The following is a 22460-nucleotide window of genomic DNA, read 5'->3' on the forward strand; positions in this document are numbered from 1 at the left end:
CGTGTCTTGTCTTTAAAGAAGAGTTAATTAAAATATCTTGGATTTGCTTCAAGATAATGAGGGAATTAAATAAAGAGTAAGCAAAGATGACCTTGTGTTGATCATCGTTGTAGTTGGGTGATGGGTATATGAAGGTTCAATAATAATGCTCCCTACTTTTGTATAAGTTTGAAATTTTCCACAATAAATTTCTTGAAAAACTAAGTATGCAGCCATCCGCCGTATACTCTGTTAAAACAGAAATTTTGGGCAATTACATAACTATGTATATATATACACACACACATTCTGGAGAGAAACTGTATTCAAGACGAAAATGTCAGACTGCGGTTCCACACGAGGCCTCCGGGCGCCGCTGTCGGCCAGTGCAGGGCAAGCGCTGACGCTCGGGATTCCTCAGCCTCCAGTCTGGGATTTCCTGCGCAGCCACCAACACAGAGAGAGGGAAACCTGCTCACGCACTCAGGCTCCTGGCCGGGCAGGCTCTGCCCAGCACAAACGGATTCCCAGCTCCGCCTGTCCTGGGCCGAAAGCTCTTCCAGTGACGCCGTGGATTGCATTTTCTTTGGCTTTCCGGAAAGACTGGGACCCAGCGAGAACTAGAGCGCGCAATGGGAGGGAGCTGCACGCAGAGACGTCCGGCCGGCCGGCGGCAGGTACTGTTTCCCTTCCTGCTGCCTTTGTTCTACCCCGCGCTCTGCGAGCAGATCCGCTACTCCATTCCCGAGGAGCTGGCCAAGGGCTCTGTGGTAGGGAATCTCGCCAAGGATCTAGGGCTCAGTGTCCTGGATGTGTCGGCTCGAAAGCTGCGAGTTAGCGCTGAGAAGCTGCTTTTCAACGTAGACGCAGAGAGTGGGGACTTAATTGTGAAGGACCGAATAGACCGTGAGCAGATATGTAAAGAGAGAAGAAGATGTGAATTGCAGTTGGAGGCCGTGGTGGAAAATCCTTTAAATATTTTTCATGTCATTGTGGTTGTTGAGGATATTAATGACCATGCTCCTCAATTCGATAAAAAGGAAATACATTTAGAAATTTTTGAATCTGTATCTTCAGGTGCACGAATATCCCTTGACCCTGCCACTGACCCTGATATAAACACAAACTCAGTTAAAGATTATCAGTTAAGTCCTAACCCTTATTTCTCATTAATGGTTAGAGTTAATTCAGATGGTGGCAAATACCCAGAGTTATCTTTGGAGAAACCCCTAGACCGGGAAGAGCAGCGGTCCCATAGTTTGATATTGACTGCCTTGGATGGAGGGGGCCCGCCACGAAGTGCCACCGCTCATATAGAAATATCTGTCAAGGACACCAATGATAACCCCCCGGTGTTCAGCAAAGACGAGTATAGAATCAGCGTTAGTGAAAATCTACCCCCTGGGTCCTCCGTGTTGCTGGTGACAGCCACTGACCAGGATGAGGGGGCCAATGCTGAAATACACTACTGCTTCAGGAGCACTGCTCAGAGTACAAGGCACATGTTCTCACTGGATGAGAAAACAGGCCTGATTAAGAATAACCAGTCATTGGATTTTGAGGATATAGAAAGATACACCATGGAAGTGGAAGCAAAGGATGGAGGTGGTCTCTCTACCCAATGTAAAGTAATCATAGATATCCTAGATGAAAACGACAACAGTCCAGAAATAATCATCACTTCTCTCTCTGATGAGATTTTGGAGGGTTCTCTTCCAGGAATGGTTGTTGCCCTCTTCAAAACACGGGACCGGGATTCCGGAGGAAATGGAGAAGTCACCTGTCATATAGGAAGAGATGTTCCTTTCAAGATTTATTCTTCTTCTAATAATTACTACAAGCTGGTGACAGATGGGGCCCTAGACCGAGAGCAGACTCTGGAATACAGCGTCACCATCACAGCCACTGACAGGGGCAAGCCACCCCTCTCCAGCAGCACTACCATCACTCTGCACATCACGGACATCAACGACAACGCTCCGATTTTCCACCAGGCCTTCTACGTGGTCCACGTGGCAGAAAACAACCCGCCCGGCGCCTCCATCGCCCAAGTTAGCGCTTCAGATCCAGACTTGGGGCCCAACGGCCACGTCTCCTACTCCATCGTGGCCAGCGACCTGGAGCCGCGCGCGCTGTCGTCCTACGTGTCCGTGAGCGCGCAGAGCGGCGTGGTGTTCGCGCAGCGCGCCTTCGACCACGAGCAGCTGCGCGCCTTCGAGCTGACGCTGCAGGCCCGCGACCACGGCTCGCCCGCGCTCAGCGCCAACGTGAGCCTGCGCGTGCTGGTGGGCGACCGCAACGACAACGCGCCCAGGGTGCTGTACCCGGCGCTGGGGCCCGACGGCTCGGCGCTCTTCGACACGGTGCCGCGCGCCGCGCAGCCCGGCTACCTGGTCACCAAGGTGGTGGCGGTGGACGCCGACTCTGGACACAACGCCTGGCTGTCCTACCACGTGCTGCAGGCCAGCGAGCCCGGACTCTTCAGCGTGGGGCTGCGCACGGGCGAGGTGCGCACGGCTCGGGCCCTGGGCGACAGGGACGCGGCCCGCCAGCGCCTGCTGGTTGCTGTGCGCGATGGGGGACAGCCGCCCCTCTCGGCCACCGCCACGCTGCTCCTGGTTTTCGCGGACAGCCTGCAGGAGGCGCTGCCGGACCTCAGTGACCACCCTGAGCCCACTGACCCCCAGGCTGAGCTGCGGTTTTACCTGGTGGTGGCCTTGGCCTTGATCTCGGTGCTCTTCCTCCTCGCGGTGATTCTGGCCATTGCCCTACACCTTCGTTGCTCTTCCAGCCCCTCTGTATGGCGCTGCTTTCAGCCTGGTGTCTGTGTCAAGTCTGGACCCGTGGTTCCCCCCAACTACAGTGAAGGAACTTTACCTTATTCCTACAATCTGTGCGTTGCCCATACTGGAAAGACAGAGTTTAATTTTCTAAGATGTAGTGATCCTTTGCATTCCACTCAAGACATAGTTTGTGGTGATTCTCCTGGGGCCTTAATTCCACTTCAGAGTGGGAATGATTTGACTTCACATCCTGAGACCTTAACACCGGTGAGTTTCATTTTTTTGTCTTCCGTAACATTCTACTATTTTTTTCATATTTTGGGCATACTATTTCACTCTTACATCTAGAATCATATTTAGAAAATACATAACTAATCACTGTCTTGTCTTCTCAATGTTCAGTTTTTGCTGAGTACATTTTCAAGACTTACATGGTTCATAAATTGCTCTATAATTCAGAAAGAATTGGAGATATCTTGTCAAGCTTAGATTAGCAAAACAGAGGCTGTGGTCTTGGCTTCTTATCAAATAAATAAATAAATTTAAATGAATAAATAATAACCTATTCAAATCTGCTGAGATTTAAGTTGAAATTTCCATACCCTATTTATATGTTTTTTTAAAGTTTAATAATATTAGCTACTCATTAAATATCCAAACAGGTGCTCATTTCAAAGAAACATGTAGTGCAAATAATCTTGTATGTGCATTTGGGTATCTTCATTTATTTTAACAATTTTTAAAACTGTAAGCATCTGAGGGGGCATGGTGAGCAGATCCACGAATTCCTGAAATTGCATGTAAAGTTACAGATGTATGCATTTTTCTTGGTAGAGGAGTCAACACTTTGATTCCATTGCCAGGTTTTCTATGGGCCCAAAATCTTAATACTAACTACCCTAGAGGAATTTTTCTCTTCAATTTTTGGTCCTTCTGGCTTTCATTTTACTTTTCTTGGTGCTCAAATTGTACTTTCCCAATCCTGTTTTCTCTACATTGCAAGATAAGGAGTTTTCAAGAAAGCAAATGAAATGCTATTGTGTTCTGTGCTCAATCTCTGTCTCTGATTGTCTGATATACAATCTTTGAAGACAAAAGGTAAAATCTTTGAAGAGTTCTATACTTGGGGGCATAGGGACATAAACATTTCTGAACAACCTGTTCTCTCTGCATGAAAGAAGTCAACCTCCAAACTCCTCATCTTTGAGGAAAGAACTACTACTGGGTTGGTGGGGATATACAACTGAAGATGTGTACGCCACTTTATTTTGGGCTTCCATACAACATGCAAAGAAGAGATTATTTATATAGGCATCAACGCCCTGGGGAAAACAGGTCATTTGACATAAATACGTATTTTTCAAAAACCTACATCACTATTTCTAACTCCGTTTTTAAAAATTGTAGCACTTGTATGTATTTCTCTTCCCACTGCAATACAGACATGTTCCTTTTAGTTTGTGATTACCAGCTCAACTCATTTAAATAGGTCAAGTTAACTTCTAATAATATATGCCTGTAATAAAAATATATATTTTTCAAAAAATTCATTGAGGCTCAGGAAAACTATTTTAGAAAAAATTGAAAACTTTTTACACAATCTTAATGCTAAACAAATATAATTAATTAGTTGATTGATCAATCTAAAATTTAAAAATTCTAAGTGAAATTTTAAGGGGTATATCTCATAGTCTCTGTATAAATGTCTACTAAACACAGATGGACCATTTAAATCAGAATTTCAAATTAAATTGTAAGAATTTTCTGAATATAGCTAGAGGCTCATAGGAAAGAAAGTAAGCATTACTTACCTTTTAAAGTGGATATATTTCTATTGGGAAAATGAGTGTTGCAAATATATATTTAATCAACTATTATCATTTAATACTTTGAGGTACTTTCATTCCACTTTATTCCAAGAGTAAGAAAACTACAAATAGTAGTTGATTTAAGGATGTCAGTTGAGAAACCAAAGAAGTAATGTAAAATAAAATAAAATATACAACAAAAAATAGAGTAGCGTTTGTTTTCTATTGCATACACAGTGGGTGCAGTAACTTCTGAGGACTCTGAGCGCCGCTGTTCACCCACTAGGAGAGAACCGCAGCAAGCGCTCAATCCGGATTCTCAGGACTCCAACTACACAAAGCTCCACAGTTCCTGCAAACAGGCTCCAGGGATGCAGCGAAACTCACTCCAGAATTTAAGGTGCGCAGGCTGCAGAGACTCCCTGCAGCCAGAGAAGGAAAAAGGACCCAGCCAAAACGCACAGCGTGCCCAGTGAGGACTCAGCGAGAATTCCGTCACCAGACAACAATGGCCGCTCAAAGGAATAGCTCCGACCGCAGCGCGCTGGTCCAGCTCTGCCTTTTCCTCTGTATGCCGTGGCAGGCCGAAGCTCGGCAGATCCGCTACTCCGTTCCCGAGGAGTTAGAGAAAGGCTCTTTTGTGGGCAGCATCTCCAAAGACCTGGGGCTGGAGCCCCGGGAGCTGGCGGAGCGCCGAGTCCGCATCGTCTCCAGAGGTAGGACGCAGCTCTTTGCTCTGAACCCGCGAAGCGGCAGCTTGGTAACCGCGGGCAGGATAGACCGGGAGGAGCTCTGCGCTCAGAGCGAGCCGTGTCTGGTGAGTTTTAACATTCTTGTGGAAGATAGGATGAAACTTTTCGGAGTAGAAATAGAAGTAACTGATATTAACGATAATGCACCAAAATTCCAAGCAGAAAATCTAGATGTAAAAATTAATGAAAACGTCGCTCCAGGAATGCGTTTTCCTCTCCCGGAAGCTGTTGATCCGGATGTGGGCGTGAACTCCCTACAGAGCTACCAGCTCAGCTCCAATAAACACTTCTCCCTAGCAGTTCAAAGCCGTGTCAATGGCGTTAAGTACCCAGAGCTGGTGCTGGAGCACGCCCTGGATCGCGAGGAAGAGGCAATGCACCATCTGGTCCTAACTGCCGTCGACGGGGGTGACCCTCTCCGATCTGGCACTGTCCTCATCAGTGTGACTGTTTTCGATACAAATGACAATGCTCCGGTCTTCAGTTTGTCCGAATACCGAGTGAGTGTTCCCGAGAACTTGCCTGTGGGTGCACAGCTGTTGACAGTCACCGCCACTGACAGGGATGAAGGTGCCAATGGAGAAGTGACATATTCATTCCGAAAATTACCTGACACACAACTGTTGAAATTCCAACTAAACAAAAATACGGGGGAAATAAAACTATCAGAAAATCTAGATTATGAAGAAACAGGTTTCTATGAAATAGAAATACAAGCTGAAGATGGAGGGGCATATCTTGCAACTGCTAAAGTGTTGATTACAGTAGAAGATGTAAATGACAACAGTCCAGAGGTGACGATCACATCTCTGTTTAGTCCCCTGATGGAAGATTCACCTCTGGGGACTGTTATAGCTCTTTTAAACGTGCATGATCTGGACTCCGGGCAGAATGGGCAGGTCACCTGTTCTATATTGGGGAATCTACCATTTAAGTTAGAAAAATCCATTGACAGTTATTATAGATTGGTGACACACAAAGTCCTTGACAGGGAACAGGTATCTTCTTACAATATCACAGTAAGAGCCACAGATGGAGGAAGTCCACCCCTATCCACGGAAACTCACTTCACCCTGCAAGTGGCAGATATCAATGACAACCCACCCACCTTCTCTCACATCTCCTACTTTACCTATATCCCAGAGAACAACCCCAGAGGTGCCTCCATCTTCTCAGTGGCTGCACTGGACACAGACAGTGAAGAAAATGCTCGGGTTATTTACTCCCTGGCTGAAGACACTATCCAAGGGGCACCTCTATCCTCCTACGTCTCCATCAACTCTGACACAGGAGTACTGTATGCACTGCGATCCTTCGACTTTGAGCAGTTTCATGACCTGCAGATGCAGGTGACAGCCACTGACAGTGGGGACCCACCGCTCAGCAGCAACGTGTCACTGAACATATTCGTGCTGGACCAGAATGACAATGCGCCCGAAATCCTGTACCCCACTCTCCCCACCGACGGTTCCACTGGCGTGGAGCTGGCACCCCGCTCTGCAGAGCCTGGCTACCTGGTGACCAAGGTGGTGGCTGTGGACAGAGACTCGGGCCAGAACGCCTGGCTGTCCTACCGCCTGCTCAAGGCCAGCGAGCCGGGACTCTTCGCGGTGGGGCTGCACACGGGCGAGGTGCGCACAGCGCGGACCCTGCTGGACAGAGACGCGCTCAAGCAGAGCCTGGTCGTGGCGGTCCAGGACCACGGGCAGCCCCCTCTCTCTGCCACCGTCACGCTCACCGTAGCTGTGGCTGATAGCATCCCAGATGTCCTGGCTGATCTGGGCAGCTTGGAGGTCCCGCACGCCTCTGATGCTTCAGGCCTCACGTTGTATCTGGTGGTGGCGGTGGCCGCGGTTTCCTGTGTCTTCCTCGCCTTTGTCATTGTGCTTGTGGCGCTCAGGCTGAGGCGCTGGCACACGTCGCGTGTGCTCCGGGCTTCTGGAGGCAGATTGGCAGGCGTACCAGCCTCTCACTTTGTGGGCGTGGACGGGGTGCGGGCTTTCCTGCAGACCTATTCCCACGAGGTCTCGCTCACCGCGGACTCGCGGAAGAGTCACGTGATCTTCCCGCAGCCCAACTACGCGGACACGCTCATCAGCCAGGAGAGCTGTGAGAAAAAGGATCCTCAGTCTTTGTTAGATGATTCGAAGTTTCCTATAGAAGATACCCCTTTGGTGCCAGTGAGTTCTATTTTTGTTCCTTTTCTCTCCTTTAAAAATTATGGTTGGTTTTACTTTTAGGTTTGCAGCATGTTGGTGGAAACTTAATTTTTTCACTTTTCCCTCCATTTCAATGACATTTGCTTCTTGCTGAAACATTGAAGAGTAGAACTTGATGGTTATTAAGGCTAATTTGTTTTTACTTTCTGGTAACTAGTCACCTAATCCCATGAAGGTTTATTGTGATAGGCTGTTATGAGTAGCTTCACGGAGTCTTGTATTTTATAGTTTTGTTGAGCATAATACTGACAGTTCCTAAGAGAGGACTTTCATACAGAAGTGTCTTGTCAATTTGTGTGCTCTCCCAGTGGCTACATGTTGAAATCCCAGCCCCTTAAACAACCCTGCCTCTTGCTTTGAAGGCAGGTCTGGTAAGAATAGGTAAATGTCAGAAACAAGTGCATTAGCCTCACTGGAAATCCTACCCATTTTCAATAATATTCTATTAACAATTCATAACAATGTGTGCTTAAATTTTTTCAAGTGTAATCATACCTGGTAACACTGCAGCATCCATTTTGCCTGTGATTCCAATTTCATACTGTCATGTGGGAGACATACCATTTTTTAAATTATTTATTTATTTATTTATTTATTTATTTATTTTTGGCTGCGTTGGGTCTTTGTTGCTGCGCGCGGGCTTTCTCTAGTTGTGGCGAGCGGGGGCTACTTTTCGTTGTGGTGCGCGGGCTTCTCATTGCGGTGGCTTCTCTTGTTGCAGAGCATGGGCTGTAGGCGCCCAGGCTTCAGTAGTTGTGGCACTCGGGCTCAGTAGTGTGGCTCACCGGCTCTAGAGCACAGGCTCAGTAGTTGTGGTGCACTGGGCTTAGTTGCTCCGTGGCATGTGGGATCTTCCCGGACCAGGGATCGAACCGTGTTCCCTGCATTGGCAGGCAGATTCTTAACCACTGTACCACCAGGGAAGTCCCAGAAGACATACCATTTTAATTTTACTTTCCTTGCTCAATAGGGATTCCAGAGAGCCTGTAGAAACAAATTTGGGGTTCTGTTCTCTCTGTACTTTTTGTTAAATTTTCCGATTTCTAAGGATGAAAAAATATATATAATTTGGAATTTGGGGAGATAGAGTGGTACATGTTCCCAAGTACAGGGGCAAACGTGTGTGCCAAAAGCATTTCAGTGACTCTTTATATAGAGAAAGAAAGGTCCACCTGAAACTCTGCAAACTCTGTAATTTAAAGTCAAAATAAACTTAAAGTCAAGAAAGAGATGTCATTTCTGTATGAGATCGGAATACAAGCAGAGAAGTACATAGAATTATAAACAGATGGTCAGTGGAGTTACTGATAAGCCCATTTAGTTAAGTGAAGATAGTGATGTATTTGGTTTGATCTCTTATAATTTATTACTAATATTCTTCTAAACTAATATGGTAGTGTAAAGTCAAATCATGTCCTAATGTGTTTCAAAATATTTATGAGACCATGACTTTTTTCATGTCATTCAACTTTTGTTCAAGGATATGTCTGTGGAAGGAGAGCATAGTTATTATCTTTAGAGTCATAGTTATTAACTTTTATTTTTTAACTTTTAAATCATTGAAACTGTCATTTAAAATTTCTGCCCATGAGAGTCAAAATTAGTATGAATCTATTTCAAATAATTCTATTATTTTGAAAAATATAAGTTAAAAAAACCCTACTCTTTTGACATGGTAACTATTGTAAGCAAATATGTTAAAATATAATTACTTAGAAGCAATATAGGACACCTTAGATGATTGTAATGAACATGACAGTGTTTGTATTCTGGTTCCTAAATATGGGGGGATGGATTAATACTTTTCTAGCCAAATATAAACCTGGATTGAAGACCCAAAAAAAAAAAAGTTTTTTGCTTATCTTTAGTACTTTCTTTTGTGGATAATTACTCTTAAAAGCAGCAACATTGATTGCCTCTGGATGGAAGAACTGGATAGCAGTAGGCAATGGAATAGGAGACTTTTCACTCTACATTCTTTTGTGCCTTTTAGATTTTGAAAGAAATATTTCTACCTATTCAAAATATATGTAAAATTTTAACATATAAAATATATAATAGTTTTGACCATGTGAATAAAATGTTTCATGATGAAAACGGAGTCACCGAGGAATAATATTCAAATATTTTAGTTGCGGTCATCCTGCGTTTAAAGAAAAAGACTTCCTTAAATAGAGCAGAGAAAAACTAAACTGCAGTTCCACACGGAGCCTCTGGGCGCCGCTGTCGGCCAGTGCAGGGCAAGCGTAGACGCCCGGGATTCCTCAGCCTCTATCTAGCCAGGGATTTCCAGCACAGCCACCAACACAGAGAGAAGGAAACCCGCTTACACGCTGGGGCTCCTGGCCGCGCAGACTCTCCCCAGCACACACGGATTCCCAGCCCCAAGCCTGGGGGCTCCGCCTGTCCTGGACCAAATGCTTTACCAGTGCGCCCGTGTACATTTTCTCCAACTATAAAGACTGGGACCCAGCGAGAACTAGAGCGCGCAATGGGAGGGAGCTGCACGCAGAGACGTCCGGCCGGCCGGCGGCAGGTACTGTTTCCCTTCCTGCTGCCTTTGTTCTACCCCGCGCTCTGCGAGCAGATCCGCTACTCCATTCCCGAGGAGCTGGCCAAGGGCTCTGTGGTAGGGAATCTCGCCAAGGATCTAGGGCTCAGTGTCCTGGATGTGTCGGCTCGAAAGCTGCGAGTTAGCGCTGAGAAGCTGCTTTTCAACGTAGACGCAGAGAGTGGGGACTTACTTGTGAAGGACCGAATAGACCGTGAGCAGATATGTAAAGAGAGAAGAAGATGTGAATTGCAGTTGGAGGCCGTGGTGGAAAATCCTTTAAATATTTTTCATGTCATTGTGGTTGTTGAGGATATTAATGACCATGCTCCTCAATTCCATAAGGATGAAATAAACTTAGAAATCAGTGAATCTGTCAGTCTAGGGACGGGAACAATTCTTGAGTCTGCAAAAGATCCCGATATTAGTATGAATTCACTGAGCAAATACCAACTAAGTCCTAATGAGTATTTCTCGTTAGTGGTGAAAGACAATCCTGAGGGTGGCAAATATCCAGAATTGGTATTGAAGAAGACCCTGGACCGAGAAACGCAGAGCGCTCACCACTTGGTGCTGACAGCCTTAGACAGCGGGGATCCGCCGCGAAGCGGCACCGTTCAGATCGGAATCTTGGTAGTGGATGCCAACGATAATCCCCCTGTGTTCAGCCAAGATGTGTACAAGGTCAGCCTTCGGGAAGATGTGCCCCCAGGTACCTTCGTGCTGAGGGTGAGCGCTACTGATCAAGATGAAGGCGTCAATGCAGAGATCACCTACTCATTCCTTGGTGTGGCTGATACAGCCCGGCACGTGTTCTCTCTGGATTCGGCTACAGGAAACATTGTAACTCATCAACCCCTGGATTATGAAGATGTGGAAAGATATGCCATGGATGTAGAAGCAAAGGACCGAGGATCCCTCTCTACACAGTGTAAAGTAATTATAGAAGTTTTAGATGAAAATGACAACAGCCCAGAAATAATCATCACTTCTCTCTCTGATCAGATTTTGGAGGATTCCAAGCCAGGAATGGTTGTAGGTCTCTTCAAAACACGGGACCAGGATTCCAAGGAAAATGGAGAAGTCACATGTAATTTAAGTAGAGACATTCCGTTTAAAATTCATTCTTCTTCTAATAATTACTACAAGTTAGTAACAGATGGGGCCCTGGACAGGGAACAGACTCCGGAATACAATGTCACTATCACAGCCACTGACAGGGGCAAGCCGCCCCTCTCCTCCAGCGCTACCATTACCCTACGCATCACCGACGTCAACGACAACGCTCCTGTTTTCCACCAGGCCTCCTACGTGGTCCACTTGGCCGAGAACAACCCGCCTGGAGCCTCCATCGCGCAAGTCAGCGCCTCCGACCCCGACCTGGGGCCCAACGGCCACGTCTCCTACTCCATCGTGGCCAGCGACCTGGAGCCGCGCGCGCTGTCGTCCTACGTGTCCGTGAGCGCGCAGAGCGGCGTGGTGTTCGCGCAGCGCGCCTTCGACCACGAGCAGCTGCGCGCCTTCGAGCTGACGCTGCAGGCCCGCGACCACGGCTCGCCCGCGCTCAGCGCCAACGTGAGCCTGCGCGTGCTGGTGGGCGACCGCAACGACAACGCGCCCAGGGTGCTGTACCCGGCGCTGGGGCCCGACGGCTCGGCGCTCTTCGACACGGTGCCGCGCGCCGCGCAGCCCGGCTACCTGGTCACCAAGGTGGTGGCGGTGGACGCCGACTCTGGACACAACGCCTGGCTGTCCTACCACGTGCTGCAGGCCAGCGAGCCCGGACTCTTCAGCGTGGGGCTGCGCACGGGCGAGGTGCGCACGGCGCGGGCCCTGGGCGACAGGGACGCGGCCCGCCAGCGCCTGCTGGTTGCTGTGCGCGATGGGGGACAGCCGCCCCTCTCGGCCACCGCCACGCTGCTCCTGGTTTTCGCGGACAGCCTGCAGGAGGCGCTGCCGGACCTCAGTGACCACTCTGAGCCCACTGACCCCCAAGCTGAGCTGCAGTTTTACCTGGTGGTAGCCTTGGCCTTGATCTCGGTGCTCTTCCTCCTCGTGGTGATTCTGGCCACTGCCCTGCGCCTTCGATGCTCTTCCAGCCCCAGCGCCGCTGGGGGCTGCTTTGGGTCTGTTCTCTGCTCCAAGTCTGGTCCTGAGATTCCTCCCAACTACAGTGAGGGAACATTGCCCTATGCCGATAATTTATGTGTGCCTGGGAATCAGACTAATCCGGAATTTAATTTTCTCACATCTGTTGAACATTGTCCTGCCACACAAGATATTCTCAACAAAGATAGCTCTTCAGTGCTATTGGCTAGCGTTTTAACTCTTAGTGTTGAAGCAGATAAGAACACTTTTAAACAGGTAAGTATTTAAAATAATGCTTTTTATATTCCAATATGCCAATATATTCGAATATAGCACTGTTATTTCGAGATTCTAGATTCCCTCTCTTGATAAAGTTCCTAAAATCTAATTCAAACCTATGGGTATTACTATTAAGACTAAAGTTTATGATGCTGCATTCCCTCTACTATTCAAGTGCATTTTAAGGTAAAATATATAGAGCACTCTCAGGTCAGTTTTTCATGAAATAGAACACCTTTTAATTAAGGATATGGAATACAGTTATATATTTATATTGTGGTATTTTAAATGACAACCCTAATGCCATCCAAATTTTCTCAAACATTTAATCTTTATTTTACTCAATAAACATTGGTAAGAATTATAGTCATAATCCTAACTGTTGATTTTGTTGGAACCATGCTAGTTACACAACCACAAATGCTGTTCCCTTCAGTCAGTAAAAATCAGGAGGAACCAAATCTAACCTGCAAGTTTTCAGTTCCAGTAGTATTTGAAATTTTTTATAATTAGCAAGCCTTTTAAATAATTACTCTTTTCATAAGTGCTCTTGGTAAACCTTTAACATCACATTACATAATACTTTATTGTCTGCAATTTTAAGCTTTACAAATACTTGTGATTCTCAAAGAGGTAAGTGTGATAACTTCAGGAACAGCAACATTAGTTGAGTTTTTCTTTCTCGTTGCAATAATAAGATTGGGCTCTAGGCGCCGCTGTTCACCAATTAGGGAAACGGGAAGCTGCGAGCTAGAGTCCCTCCCTCCCCTACCTCTACAACACAAAGCAGAGTGAAGTGGATACTCACAGATCGTGATGCTGGAAACTTAAAAGTACTTCTCTTCGCTCTCTAATATATTTTGGATGCACTTAGCCAGTGACTTCGTAGATGCATAAGCTGATTCAGAACCAAACAGCTCAAGAAACCGCGGAATATAGGCTCAGCCACTGCCATGGCGAATCGGCAACTGCTCCTGGACCGCAGCGGGTTGGTCCTACTGTATATTTTCCTGGGGGCGCTGCGGGAGTCTGGGGCTGGGCAGATCAGATACTCGGTGCTGGAAGAGACAGACAAAGGCTTCTTCGTGGGCAATATTTCCAAGGACCTGGGGCTGGAGCCTAGGGAGCTGGCGGAGCGCGGAGTCCGCATCGTCTCCGGAGGAAAGACTCAGCATTTCGCTCTGAATCCGCGAAGTGGCAGCTTGATCACTGCTGATAGGATAGACCGGGAGGAGCTCTGTGAGGCGGTTTCCTCCTGTTTTTTAAACTTGGAGATACTTGTGGAAGATACCCTTAAAATTTACGGAGTGGAGGTGGAAATAATGGATATTAATGATAACGCCCCCAGCTTCCGGGAGGAGGAAGTAGAGATAAAAGTCAGTGAGCATGCAACTCCGGGATCGCGATTTCCTCTTCCTAATGCTAGGGATCCAGATGTGGGAATGAACTCCCTCCAGCGCTACCAGCTCAACCCTAATAATTACTTTTCTTTGCAAGTGCGAGGCAGAACGGATGGGGCCAAGAATCCTGAGCTAGTGCTGGAGGGGAGCCTGGACCGGGAAAAAGAGGCTGCTCACCACCTCCTCCTCACAGCCTTAGATGGAGGAGATCCCATCCGCCAGGGCACTGTTTCCATCCGTGTCGTGGTTCTCGATGTAAATGACCATATCCCAAAGTTTACACAGTCTGTATATGGAGTGAGTGTTCCTGAGAACCTCAGCTCCGGAACTCGGGTGCTTATGGTAAACGCAACTGATCCAGATGAGGGAATCAATGGGGAAGTGGTATATTCATTCCTGAATATGGAAAGCAAAGCTTCTGAGATATTCCAGTTGGATTCTCAATCTGGAGAAGTCTTAATACAAGGGTCTCTGGATTTTGAGAAATACAGATTCTATGAGATGGAAATTCAAGGCCAAGATGGTGGAGGTCTCTCCACCACTGCTAAGATGTTGGTCACAGTTGTGGATGTGAATGATAATGCTCCAGAAATAACTATCACATCTTCTACTAATTCAGTGCTGGAAAACTCTCCTCCAGGTACTGTGATTGCTCTTCTAAATGTGCAAGATCAAGACTCTGGAGAAAATGGTCAAGTCTCCTGTTTCATTCCTAACAATATGCCTTTTAAATTAGAAAAGACTTACGGAAATTATTACAAGTTGATAACAAACAGAGCACTGGACAGGGAGCAGGTACAGAGCTATAATATAACGTTGACAGCCACAGATCGGGGAAGTCCACCCTTGTCTACAGAAACTCATATTTCACTGAATGTAGCAGATGACAACGATAACCCGCCCACTTTTGCTCACTCCTCTTACTCTGCCTACATTCCTGAGAACAATCCTAGAGGGGCCTCCTTCTTCTCGGTGACTGCACTCGACCGGGACAGCAAAGAGAATGCCCAGGTCACTTATTCTCTGGCAGAGGATACCCTCCAGGGAGCACCTCTATCCTCCTACATCTCCATAAACTCAGACACCGGCATTCTGTATGCGCTGCGCTCCTTCGACTATGAGCAATTCCGTGAACTGCAGTTGTGGGTGACAGCGCATGACAGTGGGAACCCACCGCTCAGCAGCAACGTGTCACTGAGCATATTCGTGCTGGACCAGAATGACAATGCACCCGAGATCCTGTACCCTGCTGTCCCCACAGATGGCTCCATGGGCGTGGAGCTGGCACCCCGCTCCGCAGAGCCTGGATACCTGGTGACCAAGGTGGTGGCAGTGGACAGAGACTCAGGCCAGAACGCCTGGCTGTCCTACCGCCTGCTCAAGGCCAGCGAGCCAGGGCTCTTCGCGGTGGGGCTGCACACGGGCGAGGTGCGCACAGCGAGGGCCCTGCTGGACAGAGACGCGCCCAAGCAGAGCTTGGTGGTGGCCGTCCAGGACCACGGCCAGCCCCCTCTCTCTGCCACCGTCACACTCACTGTGGCTGTGGCCGAGAGCATCCCTGACGTCCTGGCTGATCTAGGCAGCCCTGAGTCTCCCGCCAGCCCCGACGACTCAGGCCTCACGCTGTACCTGGTGGTGGCGGTGGCCGCGGTCTCCTGTGTCTTCCTCGCCTTTGTCATTGTGCTGCTGGCGCTCAGGCTGAGACGCTGGTACATGCCACGTCTGCTCCAGGCTTCAGAAGGCGGGTTAGCGGGTGTGCCCGCCTCTCACTTTGTGGGCGTGGACGGGGTGCGGGCTTTCCTGCAGACCTATTCCCACGAGGCCTGGCTCACCGCTGACTCGCGGCAGAGTCACGTGATCTTCCCGCAGCCCAACTACGCGGACACGCTCATCAGCCAGGAGAGCTGTGAGAAAAGCGAGCCTCTTTTGATAGCTGAAGATTCAGCTACCGGTTTAGGCAAATGTGATCCTACCAGTAATCAGGTGAGATTTATTTCCTGCCTCCCAATTGTTGATATCTTTGCACAGGTCTTTTAAGTTACTTTTTTCTGAGCCTGTTATAAAAACTGTTTGGGGTGGGGCATATGTTCTTATATATTTAAAGCAAAACGTGAGTTTCTGTAATTTACCTTTCATCAAATTATCATCAATTTTCAGAAAGGTTTTGTGAAAGGCTTTTTTTTTTTTTGGTCCTGTCAGCTTCTTTTGTTTGTTTCTTTGTTTTAATTCAAAGGTCCAGTTCAGTTATCATGGCTTGCTTTGTTGTAAGTTGAATTTTAGTAATATTTTTCTATCACCAGTGTCTGGCTATCAATGTAAACTGGTTATGATTCAAATTAATGATTCATAAACATCAATTCGACTTCATATTGCCTCCACTGATTTATAATTATATTCTACCATTATTTGTTTTACTTCTAATGTTCATATTTGAGCCTGTTGATTCAATAGCATACTTACTCTAGGTCTTTATCTATAATACATATACACACACATTCACACATATACACTTTTACACACGTACGCTCCTCTCTGAGCACAAAAGAATTCTGTTTTGATTTTTGGTGGCTGGTAATACATTTAGATCCTGTTGATTATTTCAACTTTGTCTCATTTATTTACCCCACCAAAACAAGACATACTGAGTGCCTTTTAGATATGAGGGTCTCTTGGGAGAGGAAATGTAGAGCACACTTTTTCGTCGTAAGTTCTAGACATCTTTTCTACTTCTACAGTGAAGTCATTAGATTGTTCTGAAGAAATAGTTGAATTGTAGAACTGGTGTTCTTTCCTTTTATTCTTTTACTTGTACTTTAGTGTCTGTGTATCGTTGAAGGGTTTTTTTTTTTAATGTAGTAAATTCTCCTACAGAAATAGCTTTTAATTTTGATCCAGTCCTTCTCAAAAAGTTATTTTCAAATCTGCTAAACATGCTTACATTTTTCAGATTTATTTGTATGGAACAGTTTGTGAATATAAGAGATGGAGTGGATATTTAGAATTCATGAGACTGATTTAGCTGGTATTCCTCTGGATATTTTTGTTTGTTTTCACTATGCTTAGGAGTCTTGGATTCCTTTTTTCATTTACTTTGTAAACTCATTTTTTAAAATTTTATTGACGTATAGTTGATTTACAATGTTGTATTAATTTCTGCTGCACAGAAAAGTGATTCTGTTATACATATATATATATTTTCAATATATTTTCAATATATATATATTTTTTTCTGCTGCACAGAAAAGTGATTCTGTTATACATATATATATATATATATTTTCAATATATTTTCTATATATATATATATTTTTTCCTGTTATGGTTTATCACAGGATAGTGAATATGGTTCCCTGTGCTATACAGTAGGGCCTTGTTGTTTATCTATCCATCCATATAATAGTTTGCATCTGCTAATCCCAAAGTACCAATCCTTCCCTCCTCCACCCCTTCTTCCCCTTTGCAACCACAAGTCTATTCTCTAAGTCTGTGTGTAAACTCATTTTAAAAATTGAAGTATAGTTGATTTACAATGTTGTGTTAGTTTCATGTAAACTCATTTTTTAAATTAAATATAAGTATACTCAAGTCTTATATTCAGAACCAACTTGTTATTGAAGCCCTGATAGTTACCTAATAATGTGTTATCTGAAGCAATGTTTAGGAAAGTCAAGGGGGAAAAGGAAACTTATCTAGGGTATTGATCTCAGGAATCATCTCCACAGTCAATTCAGCTCAGCACTCTCACACCACTTCTAGATATTTGGTGCAAATTACTTGCATGTTCATGTTCCCTTTCAAGATATCCCTTCTCATTTCAGAATTGACCTTACTACAGTTAACTATAAATTGAGTATCTAATGTTTGGGCAAAAAGAATTTCAATTGTAGGAAAGGGAAGTCCTGCAACAGATGCCTAAATTTGTCTTGAAGTCAAGAAAAATGTTAGTGTTTTGAGCATCTAGGGATAGAATTTATGTTTATGGGATTCCAAACTGAGAAAAAAGATTTAAGGCCTTTTACTTGAACTGAAATTAGATGAATAAAAAGAATATGAGGTGTTTGCTGGAAGAGGGAGGTTGTTTCATTTTTTTTTTTTAACATAGTCTGAACTTGTTAGGAGTTGGCAGCCAAGATCTTAGAGAATAAAAAGGAAAGGTTGGTTTTGACACTTGAGATTAAGAAGGTTATTTTGATTAGAGGTAGTGATAAAGTTCTGTTGAGAGGCAACATATGGTACAGTTAAATAAAAGGATAAAAATAAAACCCTCACATTTCATGTCATTAAATTCCTATAGTAATCTACTAGGGTATGCTTTTATATTCTCTTTATGATGAAAGTGTAAAACACTTCATAATCCTTTTCATAAATCTCTTTTATAAGTAACAAGAAGACTTTATGGTATTGGCTATCCTAATCCTGAGTAAAACCTATACAGCTTTGATCTCTCCTCCAGTTTCCTCTGATGAAAGGAGGAGGAAAATCATACACATATCAGATTGAAGATAATACTGGGTGTCATTTCATGGCTGTCAAAATTTCCCCATACCACATGGTGGGGCTCTTTTTCCACGTGGTCTTTGTTCTAAATCTGGAGAGGAGACTTTGCCTTGTTCTTCCAATATGTGCCTTGCCTCTAATGAGAAAATGACAAACTTTTCTCATTACTAGGTTAATGGCTCTTCTATAGGATCCCGTCTCTAAGGAACCCTCTTTGGTAGTGAACACTGGAAAACAGACCTATCCAAAACTCCTAAACTGCCTCATTCCCTATACATCAGTTCAACATATCTGTTGGAATACCAAATCCCATTATTTACAAGGCTTCTGACTGCAGTTTTCTAAATAGACTCCAAGGGCCGCTGTTGGCCAATGCGCTGCAAGAGCTAGCGTCCAGTATCTACCCCAGTGATTTCTTGTGTAGTCACAGAAGCAAGTCGGAAAGGAGAGTAGCCTGGACTCAGGCTCTCTACTTGGCAAATCTGATTCCAGAATACAGATTGGGATGTGTTCAAACTGGGAGCATTGAGTTTTCTATGTAGTCGATGTAGGTATTTTAAACGAAATTTATAAATCATCTTTTCTTAACGTTGGAGCCTGCAGCAATGCACAGAAGGATGGGAAATAAGGGGAAGCAGAGGAGCGGCACCCAGCGGCGGCAAGTAATCTTCCCTTTCTTGCTGCCTTTGTTATGCGGGGCACTCTCCAAACAGATCCGCTATTCTATTCCAGAAGAAATGGACAGAGGCTCTGTGGTGTGGAATCTCGCTGAGGACCTGGAGCTGCATGTACGGGATTTATTGACCCGCAACCTCAGAGTTAGTGCAGAGAAACAATACTTTACTGTAAACATGGAGAATGGGAAAGTACTTGTGAGTGACAGAATAGATCGGGAGTCACCCTGCCCCCAAAACCCTCTGTGTGTCGTGCCTTTAGAAATTGTAGCAGAGAATCCTCTAAATGTTTCTCACGTAAACGTGATAATAGAAGATATAAATGACAATCCACCTCATTTTCCCCAAAATAGCATTGTTTTACAAATCAATGAACTTGCAATTCCAGGAACTCGGTTTGGCCTGGAATCAACTATAGATGCAGCTATAGGGCTTAACTCTCTGCAGAGTCACCAACTCAGCTATAGTGAGCATTTCTCTCTGATGGTTGAAGGTAAGACCGAAGGCAAAAATTAGTGTTGGAGAAGCCTCTGGACTGGGAACAACAGAGCTCTCACCTCCTGGTCCTGACAGCAGTGGACGGGGCTGATCTGGTCCGAACTGGCAAACTCAAATCAGGATCAAGGTCACTGATGCCAACGATAACCCCCCAGTGTTCAATCAGGATGTGTACAAAGTTAGCCTGCGTGAGAACTCGCCCTCAGGCACCTTTGTGCTAAAGGTGAAGGCCACTGACCAGGATGAAGGCATCAGTGCAGAGATCACCTACTCCTTCAAAACACTATGAGATATTGGAAATATGTTTGTGCTAGATCATCAAAGTGGAGAAATTAAATCCAAAGACCCTATAGACTTTGAAATCAGTAGCAGTTATACTATAAGCATAGAGGCCAGGACGGTGGAAGCATAGGCACCGAGTGTAAAATTATACTGGAAATTTTAGATGAGAACGACAATGGCCCAGAGGTGGTTTTCACTTCAGTGTCTAGTTCCATAACCGAGGTTGCAGAACCGGGAACTGTGATTGCTTTGTTCGAAACACATAATAAAGATTCGGGAGAAAACGGGGAGGTCACATGTCTCATAAAAGAGAGAGCTCCTTTGAGAATTGGATCTTCCGCCAATAATTACTACAAGCTTGTGGCAGATGGGGCCCTGGACCGGGAGCAGACCCCAGAGTACACTGTCACCATCGCAGACACCAACAGGGGCAAGCAGCTCCTCTCCTCCAGCAGAAGTGTCACTCTACACATCAGCGACGTTAATGACAACACTCCGGTTTTCCACCAGGCCTCCTACGTGATCCACGTGGCCGAGAACAACCCGCCTGGAGCCTCCATCGCGCAAGTCAGCGCCTCCGACCCCGACCTGGAGCCCAACGGCCACGTCTCCTACTCCATCCTGGCCGGCGACCTGGAGCCGCGCCCGCTGCCGTCCTACGTGTCCGTGAGCGCACAGAGCGGCGTGGTGTTCGCGCAGCGCGCCTTCGACCACGAGCAGCTGCGCGCCTTCGAGCTGACGCTGCAGGCCCGCGACCACGGCTCGCCCGCGCTCAGCGCCAACGTGAGCCTGCGCGTGCTGGTGGGCGACCGCAACGACAACGCGCCCAGGGTGCTGTACCCGGCGCTGGGGCCCGACGGCTCGGCGCTCTTCGACACGGTGCCGCGCGCCGCGCAGCCCGGCTACCTGGTCACCAAGGTGGTGGCGGTGGACGCCGACTCTGGACACAACGCCTGGCTGTCCTACCACGTGCTGCAGGCCAGCGAGCCCGGACTCTTCAGCGTGGGGCTGCGCACGGGCGAGGTGCGCACGGCGCGGGCCCTGGGCGACAGGGACGCGGCCCGTCAGCGCCTGCTGGTTGCTGTGCGCGATGGGGGACAGCCGCCCCTCTCGGCCACCGCCACGCTGCTCCTGGTTATCGCGGACAGCCTGCAGGAGGCGCTGCCGGACCTCAGTGACCACTCTGAGCCCACTGACCCCCAGGCTGAGCTGCGGTTTTACCTGGTGGTGGCCTTGGCCTTGATCTCTATGCTCTTCCTCCTCGTGGTGATTCTGGCCATTGCTTTGAGCCTGCGACGCTCCTCTAGCCTGGCCACCTGGTGCTGCTTTCAGCAGGGGTTTCTCCCAACTAGAACAAGGGCACTTTGCCTTATTCCTACAATCTGAACGTTGCCGATTCTCAGAAAACAAGGTTCAGTTTTCTCACCATGACCCCAGAAATGGTGCCCCCACAAGATCTTTCTAATGAAGCTCTTTTGGTAGTAAGTGTCACTGAAGAGAATAACAAGTTAAGCTCTAACTCTGTTGCTTCCATTCACGTGACTTTCAATGAATGCCTTTCATCTGCATATGGGTTTGGTTTATTTTTTAAACCAATATTTAGGAAAGAAAATCTTAAACAGATTATATCTACTATCACTTCAGTTTTGTTTGCCCTCTCTCAGTCTTCTCTGTCCCTTTCTGGGTGGGTCAGCAACTCCATTATTAACCCTCAAGTATTTTAAATATTTTGACAATTTCATCTGAGTTATTCTTTATCCACAAACAAAATCTCTCTTACTGTGAGAAGTGGGTATTATGATGCCGCTGCCATTCAAATATTTTTCTTTTTTCCAAGCTTTATTTTATTTATTATTATTTTTTAATTAATTTATGGCTGTGTTGGGTCTTCGTTTCTGTGCGAGGGCTTTCTCCAGTTGTGGCAAGCGGGGGCCACTCTTCATCGCGGTGCGTGGGCCTCTCACTATCGCGGCCTCTCTTGTTATGGAGCACAGGCTCCAGATGCGCAGGCTCAGTAATTGTGGCTCACGGGCCCAGTTGCTCCGCGGCATGTGGGATCCTCCCAGACCAGGGCTCGAACCCGTGTCCCCTGCACCGGCAGGCAGATTCTCAACCGCTGCACCAGGGAAGCCCCATTCAAATATTTTAATGGAAGCATAATATTTTTTTCCTTTGGGCGTTTCTCTTATTCAGAACATCAATATCTTGGCATATAAGGCTTTTCTTAAGGCCTTTCTTTACTCTAGGTACAATTTGCTAGGGATTCTTTGAGTGCCATCGAATAGATCAGTTTTGTGCCCTACCTTTTCTCAGAGCTACCTGTAGATTTCATCCCAGTGTTAAAGATATTATTTTATGGTATACTTGCCAAACATGTTTATCCTCAGAATCTAAATATTTACACACATGAAAGCACAATAGTGAGGATTTTTTCCCTGTATTCGGATGGGCTTCCAATATATTACCAGTAAATCTCAGTAACTGGAATTAGGTTTGTTTCCCAGAAAAAGGTAAGTTTATAATTTTCTTTGGGTTCTAATTTTCCTAAACATTCTCTCTCTTTTTTTTAATTGAAGTATAGCTGAGTTACAATGTTGTGTTAGTTTCTGGTGTATAGCAAAGTGATTCATATAACATATATATATATTCT

General features: G+C 46.1%; 1 protein-coding gene and 1 pseudogene across 16 annotated transcripts in view; both read left to right on the top strand.

Moving 5' to 3' along the window:
• Positions 1 to 22460, top strand: part of LOC133090991 (protocadherin gamma-C3) — a 165033-nt gene that overhangs the window by 67673 nt on the left and 74900 nt on the right. The window contains exon 2 of one of the 16 annotated variants that reach the window (XM_061189738.1): positions 4808 to 4826. The exons of 11 other annotated variants lie outside the window; for them this stretch is intronic. In XM_061189738.1, coding sequence (XP_061045721.1) covers positions 4808 to 4819 — 12 coding nt within the window. In that variant the 3' untranslated portion in view covers positions 4820 to 4826. Of the gene's footprint in view, positions 1 to 426; positions 3030 to 4807; positions 4827 to 4895; positions 7503 to 9849; positions 12457 to 13236; positions 15843 to 22460 lie in introns of those variants that run through there. 4 more of the 16 variants (XM_061189734.1, XM_061189724.1, XM_061189728.1 and 1 more) reach the window with 4 other exon arrangements.
• On the top strand, positions 18974 to 22095 carry LOC133089534 (protocadherin gamma-B1-like; annotated as a pseudogene).

This window comes from Eubalaena glacialis, chromosome 4 (genome assembly GCF_028564815.1).
Source record: "Eubalaena glacialis isolate mEubGla1 chromosome 4, mEubGla1.1.hap2.+ XY, whole genome shotgun sequence".
NCBI classification, from domain to species: Eukaryota; Metazoa; Chordata; class Mammalia; order Artiodactyla; family Balaenidae; genus Eubalaena; species Eubalaena glacialis.